The sequence below is a fragment of the Globicephala melas genome, chromosome 4 (assembly GCF_963455315.2).
Source record: "Globicephala melas chromosome 4, mGloMel1.2, whole genome shotgun sequence".
Taxonomy (NCBI): Eukaryota; Metazoa; Chordata; class Mammalia; order Artiodactyla; family Delphinidae; genus Globicephala; species Globicephala melas.
Window position 1 is genome coordinate 66,995,694 of NC_083317.1, and position 25,806 is coordinate 67,021,499.

At 42.3% G+C, this 25,806-nt stretch overlaps 2 protein-coding genes across 4 annotated transcripts in view; one reads left to right on the forward strand and one right to left on the reverse strand.

Annotated features, from left to right (window-relative positions):
- The window catches only part of HCLS1 (hematopoietic cell-specific Lyn substrate 1), a 44,886-nt gene that overhangs the window by 956 nt on the left and 18,124 nt on the right, over positions 1-25,806 (reverse strand). Inside the window, exons 7-17 of one of the 3 annotated variants that reach the window (XR_009563713.1) lie at positions 21,908-22,018; positions 21,190-21,245; positions 20,328-20,397; positions 19,513-19,724; positions 18,989-19,093; positions 18,262-18,487; positions 18,056-18,124; positions 17,243-17,856; positions 8,383-10,287; positions 7,589-7,717; positions 2,808-3,616 (exon numbers count right to left, since the gene is read on the reverse strand). Coding sequence is in view for 1 of the 3 variants with exons in the window: in XM_030857854.2 (XP_030713714.1) it covers positions 17,720-17,856; positions 18,056-18,124; positions 18,262-18,487; positions 18,989-19,093; positions 19,513-19,724; positions 20,328-20,397; positions 21,190-21,245; positions 21,908-22,018 (986 nt within the window). In the remaining 2 variants the exon portion in view is untranslated. Of the gene's footprint in view, positions 1-2,807; positions 3,617-7,588; positions 7,718-8,382; positions 10,288-15,279; positions 17,857-18,055; positions 18,125-18,261; positions 18,488-18,988; positions 19,094-19,512; positions 19,725-20,327; positions 20,398-21,189; positions 21,246-21,907; positions 22,019-25,806 lie in introns of those variants that run through there. The other 2 variants (XR_009563712.1, XM_030857854.2) reach the window with 2 other exon arrangements.
- On the forward strand, positions 495-13,023 carry FBXO40 (F-box protein 40). Its single transcript, XM_060297506.1, has 4 exons — positions 495-515; positions 7,526-7,558; positions 8,452-10,347; positions 12,756-13,023. The coding sequence occupies exons 1-4, from the start codon at positions 495-497 to the stop codon at positions 12,969-12,971; spliced, it is 2,166 nt and encodes a 721-aa protein (XP_060153489.1). The 3' UTR covers positions 12,972-13,023.

Here is a 25,806-nt window from a genome sequence, read left to right on the forward strand (position 1 = left end):
AAAACACTTGAACTATTTCTGTTGAAGTTTTTTTCTCCTTTCCCTACCTCCTCGACGAAACTCTGTCCTCTGCTGCAGCCAATGCACGCTGAGCCACCTCCGGCAGTCTACTTGCTCACCATCAAGGGACACAAGTGCAGCAGATGCTGACTCAGCCCATGCCATTAAGGTAAGCTTTTCAAATGTGGGCAGGTTCATCAAGGGGAAATTTAGAGTGGTGAACATGGAGGCAGAGGCTGAGCGGCATATCACCTTTTTGCTCTGAGTAAGAGGGTTGTTAAGCAAATTAAGTTACATATGGGGGTGAAAAGGTTAGCACTGAGAATGAGACCCAGCCATAGGTAAACTCCTGCTTTGAATCTAAAATCTTAGAGCAGGAAGAGATGACCTGCTTTCTAACAGCTTAGGCTCTTTCTTCTAAAATCAACCATAGTGATAGCACATAGTGGTTATGTGCTATCTCTAAGGTTACACAGTATTGATGGGGGTTCAGGATGGCGGGGGGAGAGGAGATGGTGAGGAAATAGGTGGAAGGCCCAGAACCCAGGATTTCTGTTTTCTGAAGTCCAAATGTTGTGATCTTTCCCCAATCAGCATTTTCTATGTAAACTGCAAGTCATTCTCATGTACTTTAAATTCCATCACCTGTGTCACTCTACCAGTTAATTTAGCACAGTTGTATTTACTGCGTATATTATTTAAATTCTGCCTGCAGAGTTTAAAACCTGTTTTTCTTTAACAATATTCCCTAAACATGACTCACTCCTCCCCAGCTCTCTTGAATCCAAATGCATCTATGGAATAGAAGTGAAAGTATTTTACAAGTTGAAAAATGGTATATACATGCAAACCAAAAATTATCACAAATTTGAAACTTGCAACTCCAGTGGGACAAAAGTAAAATGATTAATGATACTTGAGGAGTCAAACACTTTAAAGTGTAGATAGGTTATTTCTAGCTTTGGGAGTAACAGCATAGTGTTGCATGCACAAACAAATTGGCAGGAATAAGGGAGCAGTGTTTATTTTCCTGTTTTCCTCTGGACCTTGCTTTAGTGTTATACAGTTAAAAGTTCAGCTAAGGACATCCTAGGAAGTGGCCTGTGCAGCAAAAGGGATTCTGTACACTCTAAACTTTGCACTGTACAGGCTAAAGCCACCAATGTCAAGTAAAAGGAGGCCTACCACCAGACACCTTAACTCCTGTTTCCTTCTTGCCTGCCCCTGTAACCTCCAGATGCATCCCATAACTCTGCTATAGGTGTCTGGGTTATAATTATGCCTGTTTGCTAGGCACAATCAAATGCACTGTGTATACTTGCCTAACTTCATTTAATTTTGTCAGAGTTTCCATGGCACAAAGGTCTTCAAGGGGTATACCGGGTACTTTCCTAGCAAGATGGGCAAGTTAGCTTAGCAGTAACCAACCAGACCAGCTGACTCAGAGCTACTCCTAAATAATCCATCTAGTTTGCACTTTCTTGGCCAATACAAAACAGTAATTTAAAATACTGAAACTAATAATGTAAGTACAAGATATGAGAATTAACTAGCTAATTAAATAACTAGAAAGTTTAAAGGTGGAGAGATTTCTAGTGTAGGTACTGCAGATGGTGAGGTTGAACAGATTTGAGGGAGGATGATTTTTAGGGTATAGTGAAAAGGCTGAAATCATAGCCTGAAAGCCCAGGATTATGCGACCAGATGTGGGAACTATCCTCAGCCAACTGGTTGTGTTAAAATCTCAAGATGCAAAGGGATTACTTTAATATTTAACTTTATACATTTTCTTTCCATAGAATTAAGTATCTCCATAGCAGGGAAACAGATTAACAATGTATAATTAAAGTAACAGATTAATTGACTGGTTAATAGGTTAACAGTTAATCTCTGTCCTTTAACTCTTGACCTTGTCACTTCCACTAAAGTTAAAGCTCAGGAATAAATAATTATTGCCAGGGCTAGCCACATGAGGAGGCAAAATAGTCGCTGCATCATGTGAGGGGTGCTGGGAGGGCCCCTTGCCTAAAAATATCTCCCTGACACCAACCCTGATTGCCTACTAACTTTATAGTGAAGAATGTTAAAACTATTTTCTGTTAATTGCATTCTCTTTTGCTTGAGTCAGTGATTTAAATATACCTGCTTTATGCCTTCTCATGACCTTGTTGGCCAGTGACACTTGGTCACCACCTCTTCCTCATTCTTCCAGGCCTTGTCCTGCTTTGCCCTTGGTACCACCTAAGCTGCCCATATGCCCTTGGCCGTCATCATGCAGGTAGCTCTGTGTGGCACTGTGGTTTCTACAGAATTTCTCAGTAAACTATCAAGGTGAAGTAGAAAAAAGAAAAGCATGTGATTAGAGTCAGAGACTGTGGGAGCATAAGCAAGACACATTACTTCTCCGGGCCTCAGTTTCTCTTGTAAAAAATGAAGAGTTTAACCTAGACTCTTTCCTAGACCATTTGTTCTACCAGATCAGAAGCTGCATTTCAAAAAAGATTGCCCAGGTGATTCCTATGCACACTGAAGTTTGAGAAGCTCCAGAGCAGAGGATTTCTGGTTATCTACCTGAGCCAGATTCCTGATTCTATGACTGTAAGTGTTGAGAACAAGTTGTAACCTCCTACAAACAATTCTGGCAGCATTCAGAGTATCTGTTATAACTGGAGTCCACGGAGTCTTTTCCATTCAGTTAAGGCAACATTAACCAAATAAAGTTGAAAACATTTATTTTTCTTCCTTTAAAACAAAACAACAACAACAACAAAACACAAATTAGCATATATCTGACATCATTACCCCTTCCTCCTAAAGGTCTCAAATTGCTCTCACAGGTGTTTCAAATGCTGCCTTCTTTAGGGTCCTGTTCAACTCCATCCAATCCAATCCTTCACTGAAGGCTGATGGAGTGCTGGGAGCCCTGTTAGCTCTACTCACTCTCAGGGCCTCAGAAATCATTCCTGTATCCCTCCTGGGGCGTTCCCACCCTCTGCTGATATTCCAGTCAGAGCTCCTTTCACAGCCTACACACATTGCATGGGTCCCAGCACTTCTGTTCCGTTTATGCCCTTCATCAGGTCGTTCACCACTCACACCATCACAGCAACTTCCCTCGGGTTGTATCAACACCCAGAGTCAGTCGCGAGAGGAGACAAGTCTCAATTGAAACCTTCCTTTTTATTTATTTATTTATTAAATAAATAAATTTATTTATTTTTGGTTGTGTTGGGTCTTCATTGCTGCTGGCAGGCTTTCTCTAGTTGCGGCGAGCAGGGGCTACTCTTTGTTGCGGTGCGCGGGCTTCTCATTGCGGTGGCTTCTCTTGTTGCAGAGCATAGGCTCTAGTCACGCGGGCTTCAGTAGTTGTGGCTCGCGAGCCCTAGAGCACAGGCTCAGTAGTTGTGACGCACGGGCTTAGTTGCTCTGCGGCATGTGGGACCTTCCTGGACCAGGGCTCAAACCCGTGTCCACTGCATTGGCAGGAGGATTCTTAACCACTGTGCCACCAGGGAAGTCCCTATAGTGCAGATTTTTAACCTTAAAAATCTTCCCTGCCACATTTGTATTCCCTGAAATGCAAAGGCATGGAACCTGCGCAGTCTTCTTGTTTCCTCTATTCAGAAGGGCACAGTATGGGTTGTAGTCCAGAGCAGGACCAAAAAAGAAAAAAAATTCATCATAGGCATGGAGGATCTTCCTAATGTGAAGCATCCAGCTTCTCTACAATTTGGAAAGATTATACAGGTAGACACCTTTCTGTGCCCCAACTGGGGGAAAAAAGGCTTTCCCCTTACAGACTCTAGCCGTGGTCTTGCATTCTCCCCAAACCATGGAGATGGACCACAAATGTCTCTATGGGTCTCTGATGGACACAGTGTGATGTAGCAGACAGTAGAGTTTGAAGCGAGACAAACTTAGGCTTCTTTGTGCCTCAGTGTCCTTATCAGTAAACTGGAGATGGTAATACCCACCTCACATTATTATTGTGAGGATTAAATGAGATGTTATGTAAATGCACATGTTAAGCACTAATATTTTATTTCTCTTCCATTATGACATCCAAAATGGAGAAATCACTCCATCTAGGAAACTCAGACAGACCCCATGGAGGATAAGAATCCAGTCACTGCACAGGAACAGAAATTGGGAGAACAGGGCATCTCATGTCACAAGACAACCAATGATAAATCTAATTTGATTAAATTGAGGCAACACCAGCTGACTCCAACTTAAGGTGACCAATCAGCTGTCTAAGTTTGCCTGGGAATAAGAGGTTTCCTGGGACCTGGGACTTTCAGTGCTCAAACCAGGAGAGACCGAGGCAAACCAGGATGATTGGTTACCCTGTTTCTCCAGCAATAATTAGACTATCAACAATTTTGGATTGTCCTTTATCTCAGTGGGAAAGATTTCCCCCAGATATACAACAAAAGGTTCAGATGTGATTTTTTTATACCCTTAGGCTATATTTGTCTTTCTCCTTTCCTCCACTGACAAATGTCTCCAAAAAGTCATCTCCACTCAGTGTCTTTCTGCTCAGCACATGCCTTCTCTCAAAGTCACTCATCTGGGGTAGCTCCAGAGCCTGGCAGAAGATCCTTAAATAGCAACATAAAGCAACAGCATCTTTGTTGCCTGCCTTCATTGCTTTTCTTTTCTCTTAAAGGAATATTTTCAAATAACCTCAAAGAGATGGAGAGCAATAAGACTCCACCACAAATGTTCCCAGCTTCAATAACGCTGTTGCTAAGAACCATCTTTATAATGCTGAAGGATAAGAAATGATTAGCAACAAGGACCTACTGTGTAGCACAGGGAATTATACTCAATATTTTGTAATAACCTATAAGGGAAAATAATCTTAAAAAATTGATATAGATGTATATATAACTGAATCACTTTGCTGTACACCTGAAACTAACACAACATTGTAAATCAACTATTCTTCAATTAAAAAAAGAAGAAGGAGAAGAAGGAGAAGGAGAGGAAGAGGAAGAAGAGGGAGAAAAAGAAATGATTGGGCTTAGAGTTCTTCACTATTGTCCCTCCAGCCAGACACATGCCTGCTGATAGGGGCAGAGTTCTCACTACATACATTGAGTGCACAGAACTAGCCAGAGCTGCTTTGCCCTTGCTGGAAACTGGGCTCAACTTTGTGACAGAACCCGGTTGGCAAATACGAAGTTGGATATTCCTGGTGCTATTAGCTTTTTTCACATAACCTTACTCCATTCGTGATCTGCCTCTTCTTCCCCACCTAAAAACCAACAGGGGACCCTGAGTCATCCAGAGTCCATTCTTGATGAATGTCTATTATGAATAGAAAGCAGATGATCACATTCTCCCAGCCAGGGCACAGGCCCTGCCAACATTGGAGTGTGTGCTTAATAGCTTTCTCCTCTACTCCAAACAAACGCTAGATTTTGAATGGCCAAGGGTTCCACCTCACAGCTGAAATGCAAATGCTCTGGCAAGAGCTCTTTGGGGAACTGCCATGAGCAGTGGCATTGTCATCCCTGTTCTTAACCGCACAGCAGCATTGGAGGCCATCACTCACCCTTTCCTTTACATCTAGCAACAATAGTCCTGACTCTCTTAGCTCACTGGTCTCTCCTTCTCTGGCTCTGCTTCTTCTTATTGTCCCCAAAGTGGTCATACTTAGCCTTGTACTTCATGGCTCAGATTTCTATTCTGTGTTCTCACTTCCCCAGTTATGGCTTTCTCTTACTTTTAAGTGGATACTTCTCAAGTCTGAATCTCTATATTCTAACCCCTCATCTTCCCACCCACATGATCTGTCATCACCTAAAGCAACTTGTATTACACTCGCTGGACCCATTTTTCTTCCCCAAACAGTTCCCTCCTTAGACCTCTATTTTTCTCAGAATTACACCCAACATTCTCTCTTCTTAGTTCACCTTCTTGGCATCACCTTTGACTCTTCTTCTTCCCCCATCTCCAGCCAGAAACAAAAATGTTAGTTGACCCTCCCTTGTAATGTCTCCTCTCTGTCTCATCTTGCCTATTTCTACTGTCATCAGTCTCACAATCTCAGCCTACATCATGTTCTCTACATAGCAGTTTCTAACTCTAGGTCTTTCCACTCCATTCTTCCACTACTACTGGTTAACACCCCAATTACAACGGTAAATGGTTCCTTACTGAGTACCAAATAATTCTAGATGCTTGAGCCTAGTATTTATGAATTTCTACAAGTCCATAATGGGCTTTTCCCCCTCAGGAGTGATCTGGAATATGGCAGGAGCCTACCTGAATGTTAAATTGTATGTTAAAAGATCAAGTAGCTAGACTCTTGCATCCAAAAGATGTGCTCTTTGCCTGATCCTATTCTGCTCCATCTCAGTCCTACCCTCATAGCTTTTCCACTCTGCTCAGCTCCCTCTCTGTCTGATTAATCTTCTAGTTAACCCTGAAGCTACTGATGGTCAGGCTGACTATTAGGGTATGAGGTATCCCTCTATAGCCTAAGAGGGATTCTGGCGTGATCCCTCTTCCACACTTATAGTGCATGAGTCAGATGGGGAATGTGTTAAGAATGTAAATTCCAGGATACACCCTTCGCTCAGGTCAGGGGTGCAGCCAGCATCTATAGCAGTGTTGTCCAATAGAGTAGCTATTGAACACTTGAAGTGTAGCTAATATGACTTGAGGAACTGAATTATTAATTCTAGTTCATTTTGATTAATTTAAATTTAAATAGCCACATGTGGCCAGTGACTACCATATTGAACAGTGGGGATCTATATATTTAACAAGAATCACAGCTGATTATAATGAACAATAGTGTTTAAAGCCACTTTAACAAGCAGTCCGGGTGACCCTTATGCTCACTTACTGGTACATAGTAGGTAATCAAAAATGTTTGTTGAATGAATGGATGAACAAATGAATACATGAATGAACTAGCATACAATTCCCTTGATATTTAAGGCTGTCTCTTCTAAAAAAGAAAAGTTGAGGGGGATTTTTCCAGAGGAAAAGAGGCTAAAAAGATTTAACAAACAAATGTAATAAATTAAACTTAAAGGGATCCTGGTTCAAAACTGAGTTGTTTTTTAAAAAGTACAGAAGATATTTTGGAGATAATTGGGAAAATTTGAATATAGACAGCATGTTACATGATATTAGAAAATTATTTTTAGTTTTCTTAGGTGAGATAATGTTACTGTAGTTACAAAAAAAAGTCTTTATTCTTAGAAAATACATGCTGAAGTACTTACAGATGAAGGGTCATGACATCAGCAACTTATCTTCAAGTGGTTTGGCAAAAAATGTGTGTGTGTGTGTGTGTGTGTGTGTGTGTGTGTGTGTGTGTTGAGAGAGAGAGAAAGTGAAAGGGGCAAAATGTTAACAATTGTTGTATCTAGGTAGAGTATATTTGACTGCAAAATGTGGGCCAGGGTGGTGGAAGAATACATGAAGTCTCTTTGGCCCCTTTTAAAACAGATAAAATACTTTTCTTACTAATCATTCATATTTGTATATTTATATTTTCCCCTAGAGTTACAAAGCAAGAAGAAATTTGGAAGCTATGGTAAGTACCAGGTGCTTATTGGAACTTTACCTTTCACAGGTCTAGGTCTGGCTTCATTTAGCCTGTAAGATTTACATCTGGCAGATTTATCCTTTTGGTCTGATGATATATATTGGCTTTTTGCCGAACCATAGTTGCTAGAGCAGAACCTAGAAGAAACTGACACAGAATAGGGGGAAATCATAGACCTGAGAAAGATCTGTGAGCAAAGATTTTTAGTAAAACTTTACACATGAAAAAGCAAAAAATCCAGGTATAACCTAAATGGCTAACAATTCCTTCATTCGGCAAATATTACTGAGTGCTTACGATGGTCCAGGCCCTGTGACAGGTGCTGGGGACCAAGATGTGAACAAAACCAGTCATGCCCCATGTCCTCCCAGCATACCCCTAGTGGTAGTTGGTTAAATGAATGACAGAACACTCATTCTGGAGTGTTACACTGCCATTATGAAGAAAGTTTGCAAAGAAAAATTAATAAAACAGCCTAGACATGTCATAATAGCAAGTTAAAGCAGAATGCAAAATTGTATTCATAGTATTAACTGTGTCATATAAATCCTCCACAACCCACAACTCAAAAATAGCAATTGTCACCTTGTAGCCCATTACTTTCACCTTTGTTTTTTTTCTATTCTCAACACAGCTAATACATAGAATAAACTATTGGGAAATAAAGAGAAGAGTATTGATAGCTGTTATTTCTAGATTGTGTGGGATTATGAGTATTCTTGCTTTCTTCTTATGATTTTCTATATTTTTCAAGATTCCTACAATAAACATGAATAAACAGGAAATAAGTCAATTAAAACGTAAACACTCACAGACATGCATAGAGCTTCTCTTCCAGCAGTCATTTGTTTTCTCTTTCCCCTTGCCTTTGGTGTCTCCAGCGTAGGGCGCGCAGGCCTCCACGAGGGCAGCACGGGCACTGTGACAGATGCTTCAACCGTCACTGCCACATGCCTATGGAGCCTGGTGTCTCCTGCCTGGTGATAAACTGCCACCTGTCCTGCGGTGCTACCTTCCACATGTGCAAAGAGGCAGAGCACGAGCTCCTGTGCCCTTTGGAGCAGGTTCCGTGCCTCAACTCCGAATATGGCTGCCCCCTTTCCATTTCCCGTCACAAGCTGGCCAAGCACCTGCAAGTGTGCCCCGCCAGCGTGGTCTGCTGCTCCATGGAGTGGAACCGCTGGCCAAACTTGGACTCTGAAACAGCCCTTCACGAGAACATCATGAAAGAGACCCCCAATGAGGAGTGCTTGGACACAGCCCTGGCCCTCCAAGACCAGAAGGTCCTCTTTAGATCTCTGAAAATGGTAGAACTTTTCCCAGAAACTAGAGAACCCATGGAAGAGGAACCTACCATGAATGGTGAAGCCAGTTGGAAGGAAATGGAAGGAGCGGTGGGTGGGGCAGATGCTGGTTTGGTAACAACCACCAACGGAGAGGTGGCAGAGCTGAGTCAAGAAGAACGAGAGGTATTAGCCAAAACCAGAGAAGGGATGGACCTAGCCAAGTTTGACAAGTGGGAAAATATGTTCAGCAAAGAGCATGCGGCCTCTGCTTTAACGAGCTCATCAGTGAGCAGTGAGAGCAAGAGCAGGGATGGCCCAGAGAAAGAACAGATTTCCAGCAGCAACAACATGGTAGAAAAGAGCGCTGCCAAAGGGAAGGAAACACAGGAAGACCAGAAGCAGCAGGAATTTCATGAAGCCATAGAAAAGTCAGGGCTTGCCCCTTGGCAGGATGGTGTTCTGGAAAGACTGAAAACAGCTATGGATGCAAAGGACTATAATATGTATCTGGTGCACAATGGGAGGATGCTTATTCACTTTGGTCAGATGCCTGCTTGTACACCTAAAGAGAGAGACTTTGTTTATGGCAAACTCGAGGCTCAGGAAGTGAAGACTGTTTACACCTTCAAAGTTCCCATGAGCTACTGCGGGAAGCGGGCTCACCTCAGAGACACCTCGTTGAGTAGTAGGCCAAGTGAACACAAGGCAGTAGATACTTTGGATTTAGGGATCACTGTGGAGGACCTCCCCAAATCAGATCTCATCAAGACCACCCTGCTGTGTGCTCTGGAAAGAGAACTCAAAGGTCATGTCATCTCTGAATCCAGGAGCATTGATGGGGTGTTCATGGATTTTGCTACACAGACATACAGTTTTGAGCCAGAACAATTTTCCTCCAGGACGGTGCTGGCTGACCTTCTAACCACTGCCAATCTGAATGGGCTCCATATGGAGCTCCACAGTGAGTGTGTGACCAGGAGACACAACAAGAGCAGTTCTGCCTTTACTTTCACTTGCAACAAATTCTTCAGGAGGGATGAATTTCCCCTACATTTCAAGAATGTCCACACAGACATTCAGTCATGTCTCAATGGTTGGTTCCAGCACCGATGCCCCCTTGCCTACTTGGGATGTACCTTTATTCAAAACCATTTCTGTCCCCCAGGGAAAAAGGCAAAAGTAATCTACAGTCAGGAGCTCAAGACCTTTGCCATCAAGCCGGAGGTTGCTTCAGAGCTGAGTGAGGGAGGGAACAACCATCTCTCAGGCCATGAGGGAAAAAACCAGAATTCTCTAACCAGCCTGCCCCTGGAGGTTTTGCAGTACATTGCTGGGTTCTTAGACAGCATCAGCCTATCCCAGCTCTCCCAGGTGTCCGTGCTGATGAGGAATATCTGTGCCACTTTGTTACAAGAGAGAGGGATGGTCCTCCTGCAATGGAAGAAGAAGAGGTATTCCCATGGAGGCACCTCGTGGAGAGTTCACAGAAAGGCAAGTAAATAGTCATTCACTTATTCATTCATTCAACAAGTATTTACTAAGGGCCTTCTGTGCACCAAGCCATGTGCTAGGCACTGAGATTGTACTAGGTTACCGGGAATAAAGCACAGTCTATGAACTCAAGGAGGTCAGCATAGTAGAGGAGACAGACCCATAAACATAAAAATGGCAATACAAATGGTAATGCCTATTTATGTATGTGTCCTGCATGTCTTCCATTTGCTCACATGATCCATTCTCCATTGTGATCTGTCCCCCAGGAGGCTGATCTTTATAGACTAGCTTAACCAGCTCCCCTGCCCTCCAGCTTCCAGTTGGGCTAATCTAACGGGAGTGTATCAGCAGGAGATGGTCAGGAGGGAGAAGAGTGAGGTTGACATGGTTATTCTTCTGGCTTCCTTCCTGCATGCATTCTCCCCTCCATGACATTTTGCACTGGCCATGTCCCTCCAACTGTATCTGATATCTGATAGGTTACCGATTCTGGGTTCCATTGACTTCCTTCCTCCCTTTCAGGCCTAGGGTAGTAACACTCTAGATTGTTACTAGCCTGGGTTTTCTATACCCTGCCCACACATTTGTATATCATTCCTTTATAAAATTCTCTTCAGATTACCCAGTTTGAGTGTGCCATCTGTTTTCTGCCTGGACTCCAACTGATACAATATGCCAACAAATTCTCCTCAGCCCTATGTCAACCAATTTATTTACAAACAAGTTTTGCCCCTGTTGAATTCATTTTGAAATTCTAAAATAATTTGGTCCACTGATTTCCCCTGGTTCAAATGCTTATTTAATTCTTTTAAAAAAACTCTGCTGTATAGATCAAAGAATCTTTCCCTTTGGAAAAACCTCATCCCCTTTTCCCAATCAGGTTAGGCTTGCTTAACTGTATAAGTTCTATTGGCTTGTACTCTATAGAAGTGAAACTCCCAATTTGTCATATCCAAGGTGCTGTAGCACCATAGCATCCTCTCTTATGGTACATATATTGGTAATGTGAATCACAAATTTATGATGCCCATTTAGGTCAATAATTCCAAAATCTCACTGTTGAGTCTCTTCCCAGTATGTGGGTATATGCAAACTGGTATTGGGGAGTTAGGAGATGTTTACATCTATTTTTATTATGTCTAAAACATCTTGCATATTTTCTATTATTTATTCCCTGAGCAGTCTTCTTCAAAAAATAATTATCAGACTCTCCCTCATGAATTCATGCTTGAGTCCATGCCTGCAATCCATGTGTTAGATAATGACTGCCAACCAACCATGTGTTAGGCATAAACATGAATGAGACTAAGACCCTGCCTTTGGGAATTGTATTGCCAAGATACAATGTATCATTTAGAACTACCTAATATCTTCCTCTGTAAAATCAAATGCAAATAATTTAAGTTACATACTAGAAATTTCATTATTTTTTGGCTCACATTTTTTCCCAATTCAGTGATTGCTGACCGCTCTTAAATATCATTTAGGACAAACTAATTTCCTTATAGATCACAGGATACACTAATAGATCACAGGATACACTTTTCTTATATAGTAACAATGACAAGAAACTGAGGGTGAAATGATCAGGTTGAAGGATATCAGATTATGCCTATCCTCATAGGCAGATTTTAAAACTAGTGGCTTTGCCACCACATCCTAGGTGGAAAGGCCCACACGGATTTGAGTGCCAGACTGCTAGATTTCTCCTAAGGTTTCTGTTCTACTGAGACTCTTATTAGTTAACATACTTTTAGTTTTAAGTAATAGAAAACCAACTTAACATGACAAACAATAAAGGGAATTTATTGGCCCGTATAACTGAAGAGTGCAAAGGTGATGGCTTCAGGTATGGCTTGATCTAGCAGCTCAAAATGCCCCCAAATGACCTTTTTACTCTCTATTTCTTATCTCTACTTCTTCGCTTGTGGCTCCACTCTAAGACACAGTTCTCGCTTCGTGGTCCCTGCTGGCTGCCAGAAGCTCCTAAGACTGTAGCTTCCAAGTTCAAGCACAGAGGGGAAAAGAGAATCTGCTTCTTGGTATCACAAACAAAAGTTCTGGAGTAGAGTCTCATTGGCACTGGTTGTCCTGATTTGAACCATATGTCTATTCTAGAACTAACCACTGTTCCTGGGGAGGTGGGGGATGGGGGAAGGGTATATGTCAATAAGCAGATTGGTGTTAGTCATTTCCACACAACACATGGCTGGCTGGGATGATTATCAGTTGGAAGGGGGATCTAGGAATTGGATGCTGGAGAAAGGACTACAAATGTATGCTGCAGCCACTAAATACTCTCAGGAATCTAAGAACAGAAAGGCATTTCCCCACACTGTTCAAACAAAGCTGGCCTGAGGGTAACCCTCCAGTGTTTACTTTGGAACTTCTCTCTTTCCTCATAGATCTGGCAATTCAGCAGCCTCTTCTCCAAAATCAAGGGCTGGGAGTTTAATGAAGTTGCCTCCATGTCTGAGCACCTGAAGTCCTGTCCTTTCAACGTTGTAGAACACAAGACTGACCCGATTCTTTTGACCAGCATGTGTCAGCCCCGTAAGCAGGCCTCAGAGACTTTAGTCACAACCTTTAAAGCCAGACCAAGAGGAAGACACACCTACTAAAGGCTCAGAAGCCACCCTTCTTGGATTCCCACTCAGGGTTACTGAAAGTTCGACAGAGTTTGGTTTTGAGGACTTCCTTCTGTAAACTGCAAATGTGCTTATCTCGGTGTTTTGGAACATGCAAATGTCCTTCAAAACCTGAGCAGCTGCACAAGGCCGAAGAATTTCCTAAGCCATGGCTTGTATAACTGCTATAGTGCCATACTGATAACTTATTTCCTCCCTCCCCCCACACTCTTTTTCTAAAATAAATCAGTCTGTGAAGTATTTTAAATAGGTGACTTGAGGCCATTTGGAAGATGAGATGAGAGAGCCGTGAAATTCCATAACCAGCACAGGCCTGTGCTTTTGTGGAGAGCTTTTCAGTTTATAAGCACTTGTAATGATATGGAGCAGGCAATGTAGGGATGGGGACTGACATGCCTCCCAGGGTACCCAGGGTGAAGGGCACAGTTTGAAATTTCTGGAGCTGGGGTTGTCCTGACAGCCAAGTCCAGGGCTTTTTTTAGTTGCCCCACTGCGTCTAAGCCCAGACAGTCCAAACAGCCCGAAAGAATAGAGACCTAGGCTAAGCACAACAGCCTCGAGGACACCAAAGGCCAAAGGATGAGAGGTAGAAATGAGGTCCTAGAATGCGATTGTTGTATAGAATCCTGGCAACATATAGAAAGACAGCCTTGAAAAATGAAGAAGAATCCAGAGGAGATATTATATTTATGGAGAAAATTAGGACCAAAAGCCAGAGCCTACTTTCAAACATTTTAATAGTGACTTGAGAGTCAAGGTTCTTTTCCTCTGAAAATTATATTCTCCGTCTAGATTAGGGAGAGCACAGGCACGGGCCAGCACCACCCTGAGCTAAGTGAAATGATCACGAGACACTAACACCAACTTCAGTGTCATGTCAGAATGCACAGGGTAGCCCAAGGAGACCTCGCATTTGGAAAAGTCCAGACAAGGCCCACTGCAGCTCCTGTGGTACCAGTCGCCAGGTCCTAGACATCACTTGAGTACCCCATCGGGATTCTTGAGAAGGAAGATATCTGAACATAGTGATTCCCTATAATTGCTCCTACCTATTGCTGGCCATGACTGCATTCTGTCAAAAGTGCGTGACACTTCTGGGTTTTGGTAACAAATAGTTAAAACTTATGAGAACAAAAGTAAGATAAAACTACACAATAGAAGCTGGCATCCCTTAAAGCAGGGTTTCATGGAACTACTGACATTTTAGACTGGATAATTCTTTGTCATAAGGGACTGCCCTATGTGTTATAGGATGTTTAGCAACACCCTTGACCTCTATCCAATAGATACCAGTAGCACCCCTACAGCTATAACAACCAAAAATGTCTCCAGACATTGCTAAAAATCCTCTGGGAGCAAGATCGCTCCTGGTTGAGAACAACTGCCCTAAAGAATGACATGCCAATGGCAGTAAATTAGGATAAGTTTGCTTTTTAGTACAGCAAATTCTTATCTCACATAGTTATCTACAATGGTCATGATTTCATGCAGCTCTTCTTTCTTTACCAAATAGGTTTTAGACACATGATGATTTTAAGTTGGGAACCAAATGGAGATGGTTTGTTTGGTGTGGCTTCACGTCCCTGGGTCACAGTGCAAAAAGTATATCCTATCAGCTCTCCAGGTATAGCTGAAGCCAGGAAGGCTGAGCTATTTATCTTAACCCTAACCCTAACCCTCACCCTAGCCCTAGCCCTAACCCTAACCCTCTCTCTTTAATTGATGCCATTTTCCTAGCAGTCCTCAGCGAGTGAGAAAGAAGGGAAAAGGAGGATGGGCATTGTGGGGGAGCAGAGAACAAAGAATTTAACCAACAACAACAAAAAAGAGTCTAGTCAATATGAATGTTTGTTATTGCCTGGGTTCCCCTCTGAACATGGTTCAGAGCTGGTATAGATGAAGTAGATGACACCCCTGAGAAGAGTCAAGAAGGCATTAAAGCAAATCCCAGAGTAGAAGTATGCTCATCTTCCATTATAATGTGCCACTTGGTACTATTGAGTAACGTAACTCTATTTTTCCTAATCCTTATTGTTTGGTTTATATTTCACATTTGTATATAAGGCGCCATTTTCTAAAAAATATAACTAGAATGTGAACTAAGATTTTATTCAGTGAAGATGAATAACTGCGACAGCTAAGCAGTGAAGTGGGAGAAAAGGAACTGATCCAGGGTTCAGTTCCATGTGTTTTGAATCTAGTCCTTCCTATATGGAGGAAGAAAGTTCTGAAAATCCATTTTGGGTTTCTTATTTTATTAGAAAAAGAAAGCAAGGGGAGCTGTAGACTAAGGGAGGTGAAAATCCGGGGCTAACATGAGCTGCAAGAGAAGTATAGAGAAAGGAAGAGAGCAGAGGGCTCTTCCTTGACATTCTGGGCAGCCCAGGGTGCAGGAGGGCATTCAGGAGACTAACCGCACTGCTCTGTGGGCCCCACCCTTCCAGGCACGCTTTACTTTCCCAGCTGCTGCCTTCAGCACAATACTGAGCTGATCAACATCATCAAACACATTTTACAAGGTATCTAATTGTATACGTTGCAGGAAACCAGAGTATTGCAGGTATCCACTGGCCTACACAATCAAGCACATCTTATGGTGAGAGGGCAACTGGAGAAAAAGGGAAGCCTTTTAGAGAGATGGTGGATTAGACAGATGATTTGATTAGTGGGATGAAGCTGTAGTGAACAGCGTGAGCAGCAAGCATCACCTGAGAGAGGCAAGACAGCTAGACACGGCTTCAGATTAAGAAGCAGCTAAGGAGAGTGAAAGGGGACTGTGGACCCAAGAATAGGAGCCTGGACAGGGAGGTGTCTGCGAGCAGAGCCCTTGAAGAGAATCACCACCAAGAAAGTCAGTCCAAGTAGAGATCAGCCAAATGTGGAGGGCGAGGTCTATAGAACTGAGGCAGAAAGGACTTTATTGCCTTAAAAATATGAGGATCTGGAAAAGAAGTTTCTGTCTTATAATGAAGGGAAAAGTGAAAAGCAAGGTGGAACTTGGATGTAAGAATAAAACCACTGCAAAAGTCTGATCTATGTGTGATGGCAGATCAAACTGAAGTGAAGAATGAGATTGTGTATATCTAGTGTGACTTACCTCTATACACTGGAAACCCCAATGTCTCTATAGGCAGAAATAAAAGCTGCTTTTCACTCTGAAAGTCTAACTGGGTGAATCTTATAAGTGAGGTGTAGAGACAGATGCGTGATTCACTGGCATAGAAGTCGCTGTGAAAACAAAGGTGTGTCTTGAAGAAAAGCCAAGGAATGAGCCTGAGGGATGCAGTGCTCTAAGCACATGGACAGCTCACCACTGAACTTTTAAGGACTTTTATAAAGTCCTGCAGCAACTATGGGTCTCAGACACCAATCCTAGCTCTTCCTTGATCCCACTGTCTTCTCCATCTTTGAAAGCTGAATCCAACTTCAGATACTGGTTATAGCACAGACTTCTATTTTCCACCAATCAAAGATCCCCTATACCAAATCCCTGACTTTCATTTCGATTTGATTTTGGTTTTGCCTAGGATCTCCTATTCTGGACCTTGCCGAGCCCAATGGCCTGGGGGTTAGAATAAACTCACCGTGTCCTGGCCTTTCATTCTCCCTCATCCCCATACTTTGCTTGGTGATTTGCTTTTTGCCTATCACTGGCCGTCCAAAGGTCCTCACTTCTTCTCCTATCAGCAGCCTCAGCTCTGGACCACACAGAAACTTTATGAGCTTCCTCAATCTACCTTCTTACATGACCATCGATTTCATTCATCCAGCTACAAGGAAGCCTAGACTTTCTCTAGCAGAGGCCACTCTCACTCTAAATCCTCTTAACACCTCATTGTTTCTTTAGTTTTAGTCTTTTTCTCTTAGCTAAATCTTTTCCTCCTTTCTTTCCCCTAATTTGTGCTTTTGCCTCAAGAATCATTATGCATGAAAAGAGTGTAGTCATTACTCCCAGGCAGAAAGTGGCTGGCCTCTCACAACTGCTGAAGCCAGCAGAAGTTGAACTGTCTTATCATGGACACTTCCTGGCCCCTGTTCCCCTACCTTACTGCCATTCCCCAGGCCCATCTTGTTTTGGACTGGGTATCAGTAGAGTCTAAGGAAAGGGCACGGCCCTTGACATCCAGGGTGCAGAGTGATGGGCAGTGGAGGAGGGAGTTTTCTGGATACCCCTAAAAGATGGGAGGAGGATTGGAGCCATGAGAGTCAGGACCATTGAGGGCTGCATAAAAAGTACTATTTACCTCAGAATAGAGGTGAGCCGTGGTCCCGCTTTATTTCCACTTTAGGACTGAGCAGAGAAAAGATTCAGAGATATTTCTGCAGAGAAGAAAAGTGAGCAAACAGCACAACCAGGAAATATAAACATACCTTCCCAGGTAAGCAAACCAGGAAGCTCAGAGTTCACAAACAAAGGAAGGTAGAGTGGGGGTGGGGGTGGGTGCTAGAGGGGGGATTCATGGGGAAGGAGGCAGGACACAAGATAAACATCCCTGAGATCATCTAGGGTATCCAGGATAGACAGGACACCGAGGGGAAGGAGACCTCCTTCCTCATGCTGTCTCTGCCCCAAACCCTAATGGAGAGGGAGAGACAGTCTGTCTAGAGCTTCAGGCAACTCATGACATCCTGTCAGACACTTGCAGTAGAAATGGAAAGCGGGTGGAGGCAGAGCCACTTGGGACAAGGGAAGTCACAGTGCAGAAGACACACAGCCACAGTTACTGGAGGAGCGTGACATAATTTGCAGGGAAGAGTCCAAAGTGGCCGTGGCAACGTCCCCGCCACCAGCCCTCATCCACCATCTCAATGTCAGTGATGATGTCATCTGGATCAAAGGAAATCTCATCACTTCCCTCTGGGGAGAAAATTGACAGGATATTAGGATGGTCAGGCAGGAATCCCTCCACCCCTGTGTCCCCTTTAAACCTCAGGAAGGGAAATAGGCCTGTTCTTGATACCAAGTCTGGGCCCTATCCTGACCCCCAGAATCCATCCCCGTTCTCATGTATCAAGGGCCTCCAGGCACCAGACCCCTCAGGCCACTCCCAACCTACCTCCTTGGTAATCATACAGGGCTACAGCTGAGATCCCAGCCCCAGCCCCAGCCGGGCAGCCTGATGATCCTGCATAATGAGAAATATGAATATGGTCTCATCAACATGGAAAAGGAAAACAGACAGGTCCTTCTGTGTAATGGGGGAATTCTCCCTCTTCCTCTCCCCTACAGCTGACCAAATCCAGGAGCTGCCCCACCACTCACCAGCCAGAGTGGAGGAAAAAGAGGGATCCTCAGGCTCGAGCACATCTTCATAGTCGCCCTTTGGTTCCTCATCTGGCTCATGTCTGTCCATTTCCCCAACATCCTCATAGTCATTCTCTGGTTCAGGCTCGGGCTCAGGCTCAGGTGCTTCTTCATACACTGGCTCTTCCTCCATCTGGAAGCCTTCTGGAGTCCTGGGGGGCAGAGCTGGGGGCTCCTCGTTGTCCTGAGAAGAGACAGTGTGAAGCAGGGTGACATCTGTTCACCAGGAGCTGCCTCTCCAAAATCTCCCAATGGAGGACTGCTAAGACCCCACCCATCCCCAGGCTTCCATTCTACCCTCCATCCTTGCATCCTTCTAACAGTCTCTCCTAGGGAACACAATCTTTCATCCCTCTTCATTCATCAACCTCCCACACCCATCCACTCAAAGCACCTACCAAAAGATGATAGAAGGGAAGCAGAAAGCAAGTCAGAATCCTTGGAAGACCAAGAAAACATTGAAGCAAAAGCAAAAGCAAAAAAAAAAAAAGGTGAAAGATGACAGCTAGGATGACTAAATATCCTAGTCTTCCCAGGACTGGGTGATTTCCCAGAATATAGGACTTTCCGTGCTAAGACCAGGATAGTCCCAGACAAACCAGGATCATTGATCATCCTGTACAGTCCACCTACTAGGACATGAGGAGATGGGGAAGGAGCAGAGAATCTTTGGGGCTCTGCTTACCTCTGGGGGATTCTGCCTTGGGGGCTGGGTAGGCACTGGTTGTTCCCTACTGGTTCTCACAGGCCCACGCTCTGATGACAGACAGCTCCCTGCTGGAGGCCAGGCCTGTGGAGGATGAAGCAACTTTCCAGTGAGCAAGAAACTTCCATCTTCTCTCTTGTACTGACCTGGAATACCCCTTCCTACCTCTGCCAGTTCAAATCATCCATTCCTCAAGATGGGCTCCAACCTGAAATGACAGCTCCTTCCTCTTGTTGTTGCAGCAGTAATTGACTGCACTGGCTGGTGACCTATCTTCTGTTGTACTATGTAAATCTTGGTTTTTTTCAGCTAACATTCTCATATGTATATATGAAGCTTAATTACACAATCAGATTGAAATCTTCCTGAAGACAGGGATAGCAACTGTAGACTTTGCCTAACACAGGGGAGGCCTGTGCTTTATTTTCTAAGAATACAGACCCCTTAGGCTCTTGTCTGGGCAAGGAATCCTTGACGTGGATCCCGAAGGGCCAAACACTTACCTCTGAGGAGATTTTCTTGGGCAGTGGGGCTGACACCACCGGCTCTTCCATAGTGGCCACTGGTGGCTGAGCCTCATGGCTCATCTTTACCAAGGCCTTTCTCTCCTGTTGCTGCCTGGCTTTCTGTTGTGCCTTCTCCTCTTCCTCCTGCTTCCTCTTTTCCTCAGCCATGGATTCAAATTTTGCCTTCAGCCCACGGGCGCCACTGGAAGCTGCAGACACAGGCAAGAAAAATTAGGGTTGTCTTGGGTTGGAGGTAGGGGAGTGGCACTGGAATGAAGAAGAGGAACCAGTTAAATATCCAAAGAAGAGCAGGTAGAGAGGGGACTCATGGAAAGGGAGGTAAAGAGGTATCAATGAAGGAACAAGGGGGTTATAGGAGGATAAGGTAACCCTGATGCCTAGATTTCCATACAGCCAGGCCATGTGATCTCAGACTCTTGCCCTTTTTAAATCATAAGGCTTGTTCTCCTAACCTGCATCTTCTCTGTCCACATTTCTTAAAGCTGTATGCCCTCTGGCCACCATCTACCCTCTATCCCCCATCCAAAGCTCCTTTCCTTATGTGTTCTTCCCAAATGGCTCCCTCCCTTCCTCCCTCTGTTCTCTGCATACAGTTTCTTCACCAGTGTCACTCAGATATCCACTTAACCTAATTTTTTCTAGGAGAGCGAATCTGGGAATATGAGGGTAGGGGTCAAGTCTACCTCAGCTAACCTAGGTAGGTAAAGGCTTGGAATAGGTAGTCTAAGAAGAAAAAAGAATGAGAAGGGAGAAGACGTTGAAGAGCACAGAGAAAGGGAATTAAAACTTACCAGCCTCTATGGGTGTTGTCTTCTTATAAGCTGTGGTTGGGGCCTCCATTTCATTGAAACCAACAGCGCTCTGCAGGTAAGAGAACAGTATAGGTAGTGGTGGGGACAGGGAAGGGAGTGGTAATAATCCAGAAGGCAGTAGTCGTGATTGGGTCACTATAGGAGGTCTCCCTAACCTTTTGATGCTTATAGTTAGACAGGGTATTCAAATAGTGTTGTTTTGTGGCAGAGAGAGGGGTAAAGAAGTTCTAGACTGGTGGGATTAGCTCTCCTTTTAAAAAGCTCAGTGTTCCTGGAATCTCACATCTCTAAGTCCAGTTGCCTGGAATGCAGGAGGGTCTCAGGCCAGTACATGAAGAGGTGTAGGGGACGACTGAATGGAGTGGGAAGAAATTATTGATTGAGTTAATCAATGCCAAGCAATCAATGAAATTTCGAATATCTTTTCCTGGAGTTTTTCTGTTTCTCTGTCTCTCTGCCTCCCTCCACTCTCCTTAGTTAAAGCTCAGGCTTCTGGGACTTCCCTGGTGGTCCATTGGGTCAGACTCCATGCTCCCAGTGCAGCGGGCCAAGGTTCGATCCCTGGTTGGGGAACTAGATCCTGCACGCATGCCGCAACTAAGAGTCCGTGTGCCACAACTAAGACCCGGCACAGCCAAAATAAATAAATATTAAAAAAAAAATCTCAGGCTTCAGAAGACATGCCCTTTAGATGCTGAGGGCAGTCAATGGGGAGAGCAGGACACCAGGAGGACAGTGCAGGGCACCTAGCTTTGCCCATCCTTTTTCCAGCTTTGCCTCTCACTCTTCTCCATGTACTTCAGGGAACCATTCTCAAGACACTAGTGTTCTGGTGCTTTACCTTATCCACTCGGTCCTTTTGGATGCCATACTGACCACCAAAGCCCTTGGCATAATCTGCAGGATGGAAAGGTCTGAGAGTCATAAGAGGAGTTAAAATGCTAGAAATGTATGGGAAGAGGGAGTGGGAGCAGTGAGAAGGAAGACCAGAAGACAGGAATGAGGAAAAGAGAAAGATCAATGAGAAAGTGTGAAAATCAGATGATAGAGAGGCATGGGTGGGAAAAGATGAAAAAGGATGGGGAGAAAAACACTTGAGAGAGAATGGAGGGATGAGAGATGGGAAGAGAGAAACAAAAAGAAAGAAGTGACAGAAAAGGGGAAAATATACGGGAAGAAACAGGAAAAATTGAAGAGCGCCCCCCAGCCATCCCCTATGTGTCCCAGGGAAGAAGGCTTTCTCTCTGTGAAGCAGAGGGGCCTCTAAGACTCACAGCCAAATCACCCTCTTGTCATCACCCGGCCTGTCTATCTTCATCCCTTTCTCAGTGATCCCTTTTCTTTGGTCATCCTCCTCTGTCCTGCTCCTTAGCTTGCTGTTTTCCCCTCCACCCCTGTTGGTCTCCTCCCAGCTACCCCTATATACGTACACTTACTTTTCATCCCACCACTTCCTGCATACCTGCCCCTCATATTCTGGGTCCTCCATGTCAGCCTTCAGGGACAGAAGGAGGGCTCCATGTACCCTGTGACCTCCCTCCTCTCCAATCCCAACTTACCTCTTTGGGATTCGTGTTTCTCTGTCTCTCCCTTGTAGTCATATCCCAGAGCTGCCTTGTCCCGTTTGTCCTCCTCTATCCCATAACGGCCACCGAAGCCATGAGAGTAATCTATGGTGGAAGGAGCAGTCATGAGAGCTCACTCTCAGCCCACGGGGAAGTGCTGTGGAAGAGAAGAGTCAGGAGGGATGGGTGCAGGGTGATAGGGGCCCAGGAAGAGAGCGGGGCTTGAATACTGGGAAATGAAAGAGAAATGTTATTCTAAGCAACTTCTATAAGCTTTAAACAATGTTCACTCTTTTCCTCTCCTCCCTTACTTCCATTTCAAGATGAGAAGATCATTTGAATTTTCTCCCTTCTTCAAGGAAGGAGAAAGTATAGAGAGTATAGAGGAGAGACTTCCAGAAAAAAAGAGAGATGCATATGAAATATATGCCTTTCCCTAATCTTATATAAACACTTAGCAACGTCAGAAAAATAGAGCAATCTCTCTTTTTTTTCTTTTTTAAATAGTGAATCTCAAAAGAAAAGAAGAAAAAAATTCCCGGCTCCAGAAACAAACAGGTGAATCAAAACAGCTGACATGATGGTAATTATGAGCTGATATAGAAAACCCAACCTGTTTTAAGTCCCAAATTTAGTGCCTAAGGATTAGGATCTAGGGTCTGGGGTTCTACTTCCTATAAGAACAGGTGGCTGGAGAGCAGGTTCTGCCCACTCCTATAAAAGAATTCTAGAAAAAGCCTACTTACCTGTCCAGGGAAATAGTGAGAGGAACTGTAGGGTTCTTTTTAGCATTTAGAGAAGGAAGTTTTACCTATGAGACTTGGAAACTCCAAGCCTACACCTGAAGGTGTGGGATACAAATATCCAGTTTCATGCTACTTATATCATACAGAAATTCTAAGCTGAGAAATTAATTGAATACTGATGTAGGAAAATATATACCGCAGAAACAGTAAGCATCAGAAGGATGGCATGAATATGAGACAAAATGGACCCCAAGACAAAATGCATTATAAAAGGTAAGAGAGACATAACTCAATGATAAGAGTGCAACTTGTCATTCATCAGGAATATATATGCTGGTATAAACCTATTATCAGAATCAAAACTCATGAAGCAAAGCAGAAAGCAAAATAGACAAATCTATGATCATAGTTGAAAATTTTAACACTCTTTTCTCATTATTAGTAGAAAATTTCAACAAAAAGAATCTAAAATTATAGAAGGCCCAAATAACATTATCAAGACCTAAGTGACATTTACAGAATATTGCACCCCCAAACTGCATAATACACATTTTTTTCCATGCACATATAACATTCACCAAGATAGACCACATGCTTGTCCTTATAAAAAGTTTCAATACATTTCAAAAGATTGGAACATGAGATAACATATCCTCTGATCACAATAGAATTAAATTAGAAGTTAATAACAATAAAATTAGAAAATTTCCCCACTACCTAGAAAATAAGCAACACACTTCTAAATGACTCATGGGTCAGAGAAGAAATGAAAGGGAAAATTAGAAAATGTTTTGAACTGAATGAAAATTAAAATATGCATGACTGTGGAATGTAGCAAAAACAGTGTTTAGAGGGAAATATATAGTTTTAAAAGCCCATACAGTAAACAAAGGTTTAAAATCAATTATCTAAGTTTTTACCTTAAGAAGCTACAGAAAGAACAAACTAAACCCACATTAAAATGAAAGGAAAAATAATGAAGATAAGAGCAGAATTCAATAAAATTTTAAAAACAAGTAAATAATAGAGAAAATGAGCAAAGCCAAAAGATACTTCTTTGAAATTAATAAAAAATAATACTGATGAATCTCTAGCAAAAATAATTAAAAAGAGAAAAAACACAAATTAACAATATCAGAAGTAAAAGTGAACATATCACTATAGATCTTACAGAGGTTAAAAAGAAAATAAGGGAATACTATAAATGAAGTTATGCCAATATATTTGAAAATATAGATAAAAATGGAAACATTCCTTGAAGAGCACACTATACCATAACTTAAGAAAGACTGAATAGACCTGTATCTATTTAAGAAATTGAATTCATAACAGAAAACAAAAATCATAAAGAAAACATGGTCTATTACTATTAAAACCCCTAGAACTCAGACAGAAATAAAGGCATAGTTTCTCTGATGGGAAACTTCTCAACCCAGGGCACATAAAACTCTCATAAAACAAATATCCCTTTCCCCCACTGAAATAAATTTGCAAACAAAAATTACAAACCATCAAAAAAATAAATAACCATGAGGGAAAACAGATTAACTGAACAGAAGAATTAGCACCCTCAAGAACTGCAAATAATATAACAATGTGAAAGAAATTATAAAATGAATACTTTAAAAATAATTAAAGAGTTAAAGAAGGGTGAAAAACATAAGGAAAGCAATAGGGCATTATGGAAAAGGAATCAGCAGATTTTCTATAGAATCAAAGGGAACTTGCACAAATGAAAATACATGAAATAAAGTTAAAAATTTAGTGGACAACTTAAATGATAATTAAATACAGCTGAAGGGAGAGTTACAGAACTTAACAAAGATCCAAGGGAATTACCCAGAATACAACACAGGGAGATGAAGAGATGGAGATAGACAAGAGAAATTAAGAGACATCAAGAACACAACTTATCAAAATTTTTGGATGCAGTGAAAGCAGTGCATAAGGAAAAGCAATGCATATATTAGAAAAGAAAAAAGACCTAAAATCAACAATTTAAGTGTCCACCTTAGGAAACCGGAAAAAGAAGAACAAATTAAATACAAAGTAAGCAGAAAAAATAAATAAGAATTGGAGCAAAAAAAATCAATGGAATTAAAAACAAGAAGCCTATAGAGAAAATCAAGGAAACCTAAAGCTGGTTCTTTGAAAAGATCAATAAAATAGATAAGCCTCTAGTCAGACTAACAAAGAAAAAAAGAGAGAACATAAATTACTATAATATCAGAAATGAAAGAGGCTATATTACAACAGATTCCAAGGAAATTAAAAGGTAATAAAATAATACTATGAACAACTTTATTCCCATAAATTTGATGACCAAGATGAAATGGACCAGTTCCTTGAAAAGACACAACTGCCAAAACTTACACAAAAAGAAACAGATGACCTGAAAGGCCTATATCTACTAAAGAAATTGAATCAATAATTAATAATCTTCCAAAACAGGAAGCACCAGGCCCACATGTGTTCACTGGTGAATTCCACCAAATATTTAAGGAAGAAATTATACCAGTCCTCTGCACACTCTTTCAGATGATAAAAGCACAGGGAATACTTCACAACTGTTCTATAAGGTCAGCATTACTCTAATACTCAGACCAGACAAAGACACTACAATAAAAGAAAACTAGAGACCAGTATTTCTCATGAACACAGATTCAAAAATCCTCAACAACATATTAACAAATCGAATCCAAGCAATGTATAAAAATAATTATCTACCATGACCAAGTGGGATTCATCCTAAGTATGCAATGATGGTTCAACATTTGAAAATAAATTAGCATAATCCATCACATCAACGAGAAAAAAAGAAAAATCACATGATCATATCAATAGATGCAGAAAAAGCATTTGACAAAATCCAACACAATTCACAATAAAAATTCTCAGTAAACTAGAAATAGAGGGGAAATTTTTCAACTTGATAAAGACTATCCACAAAAACTCTACAGCTAGTATCATACTTAATGGTGATAAACTTAAAGCCTTCCCACTAAGATCAGGTACAAGGCAACTATGGCCTGTCTCATCACTCCTTTTCAACATTGTACTTGAAGTCTTTGCTAATGCAATAATGCAAGAAAAAAAGTATGTAGACTAGAAAAGAAGATACACAACTGTCTTTGTTCACAGATGACA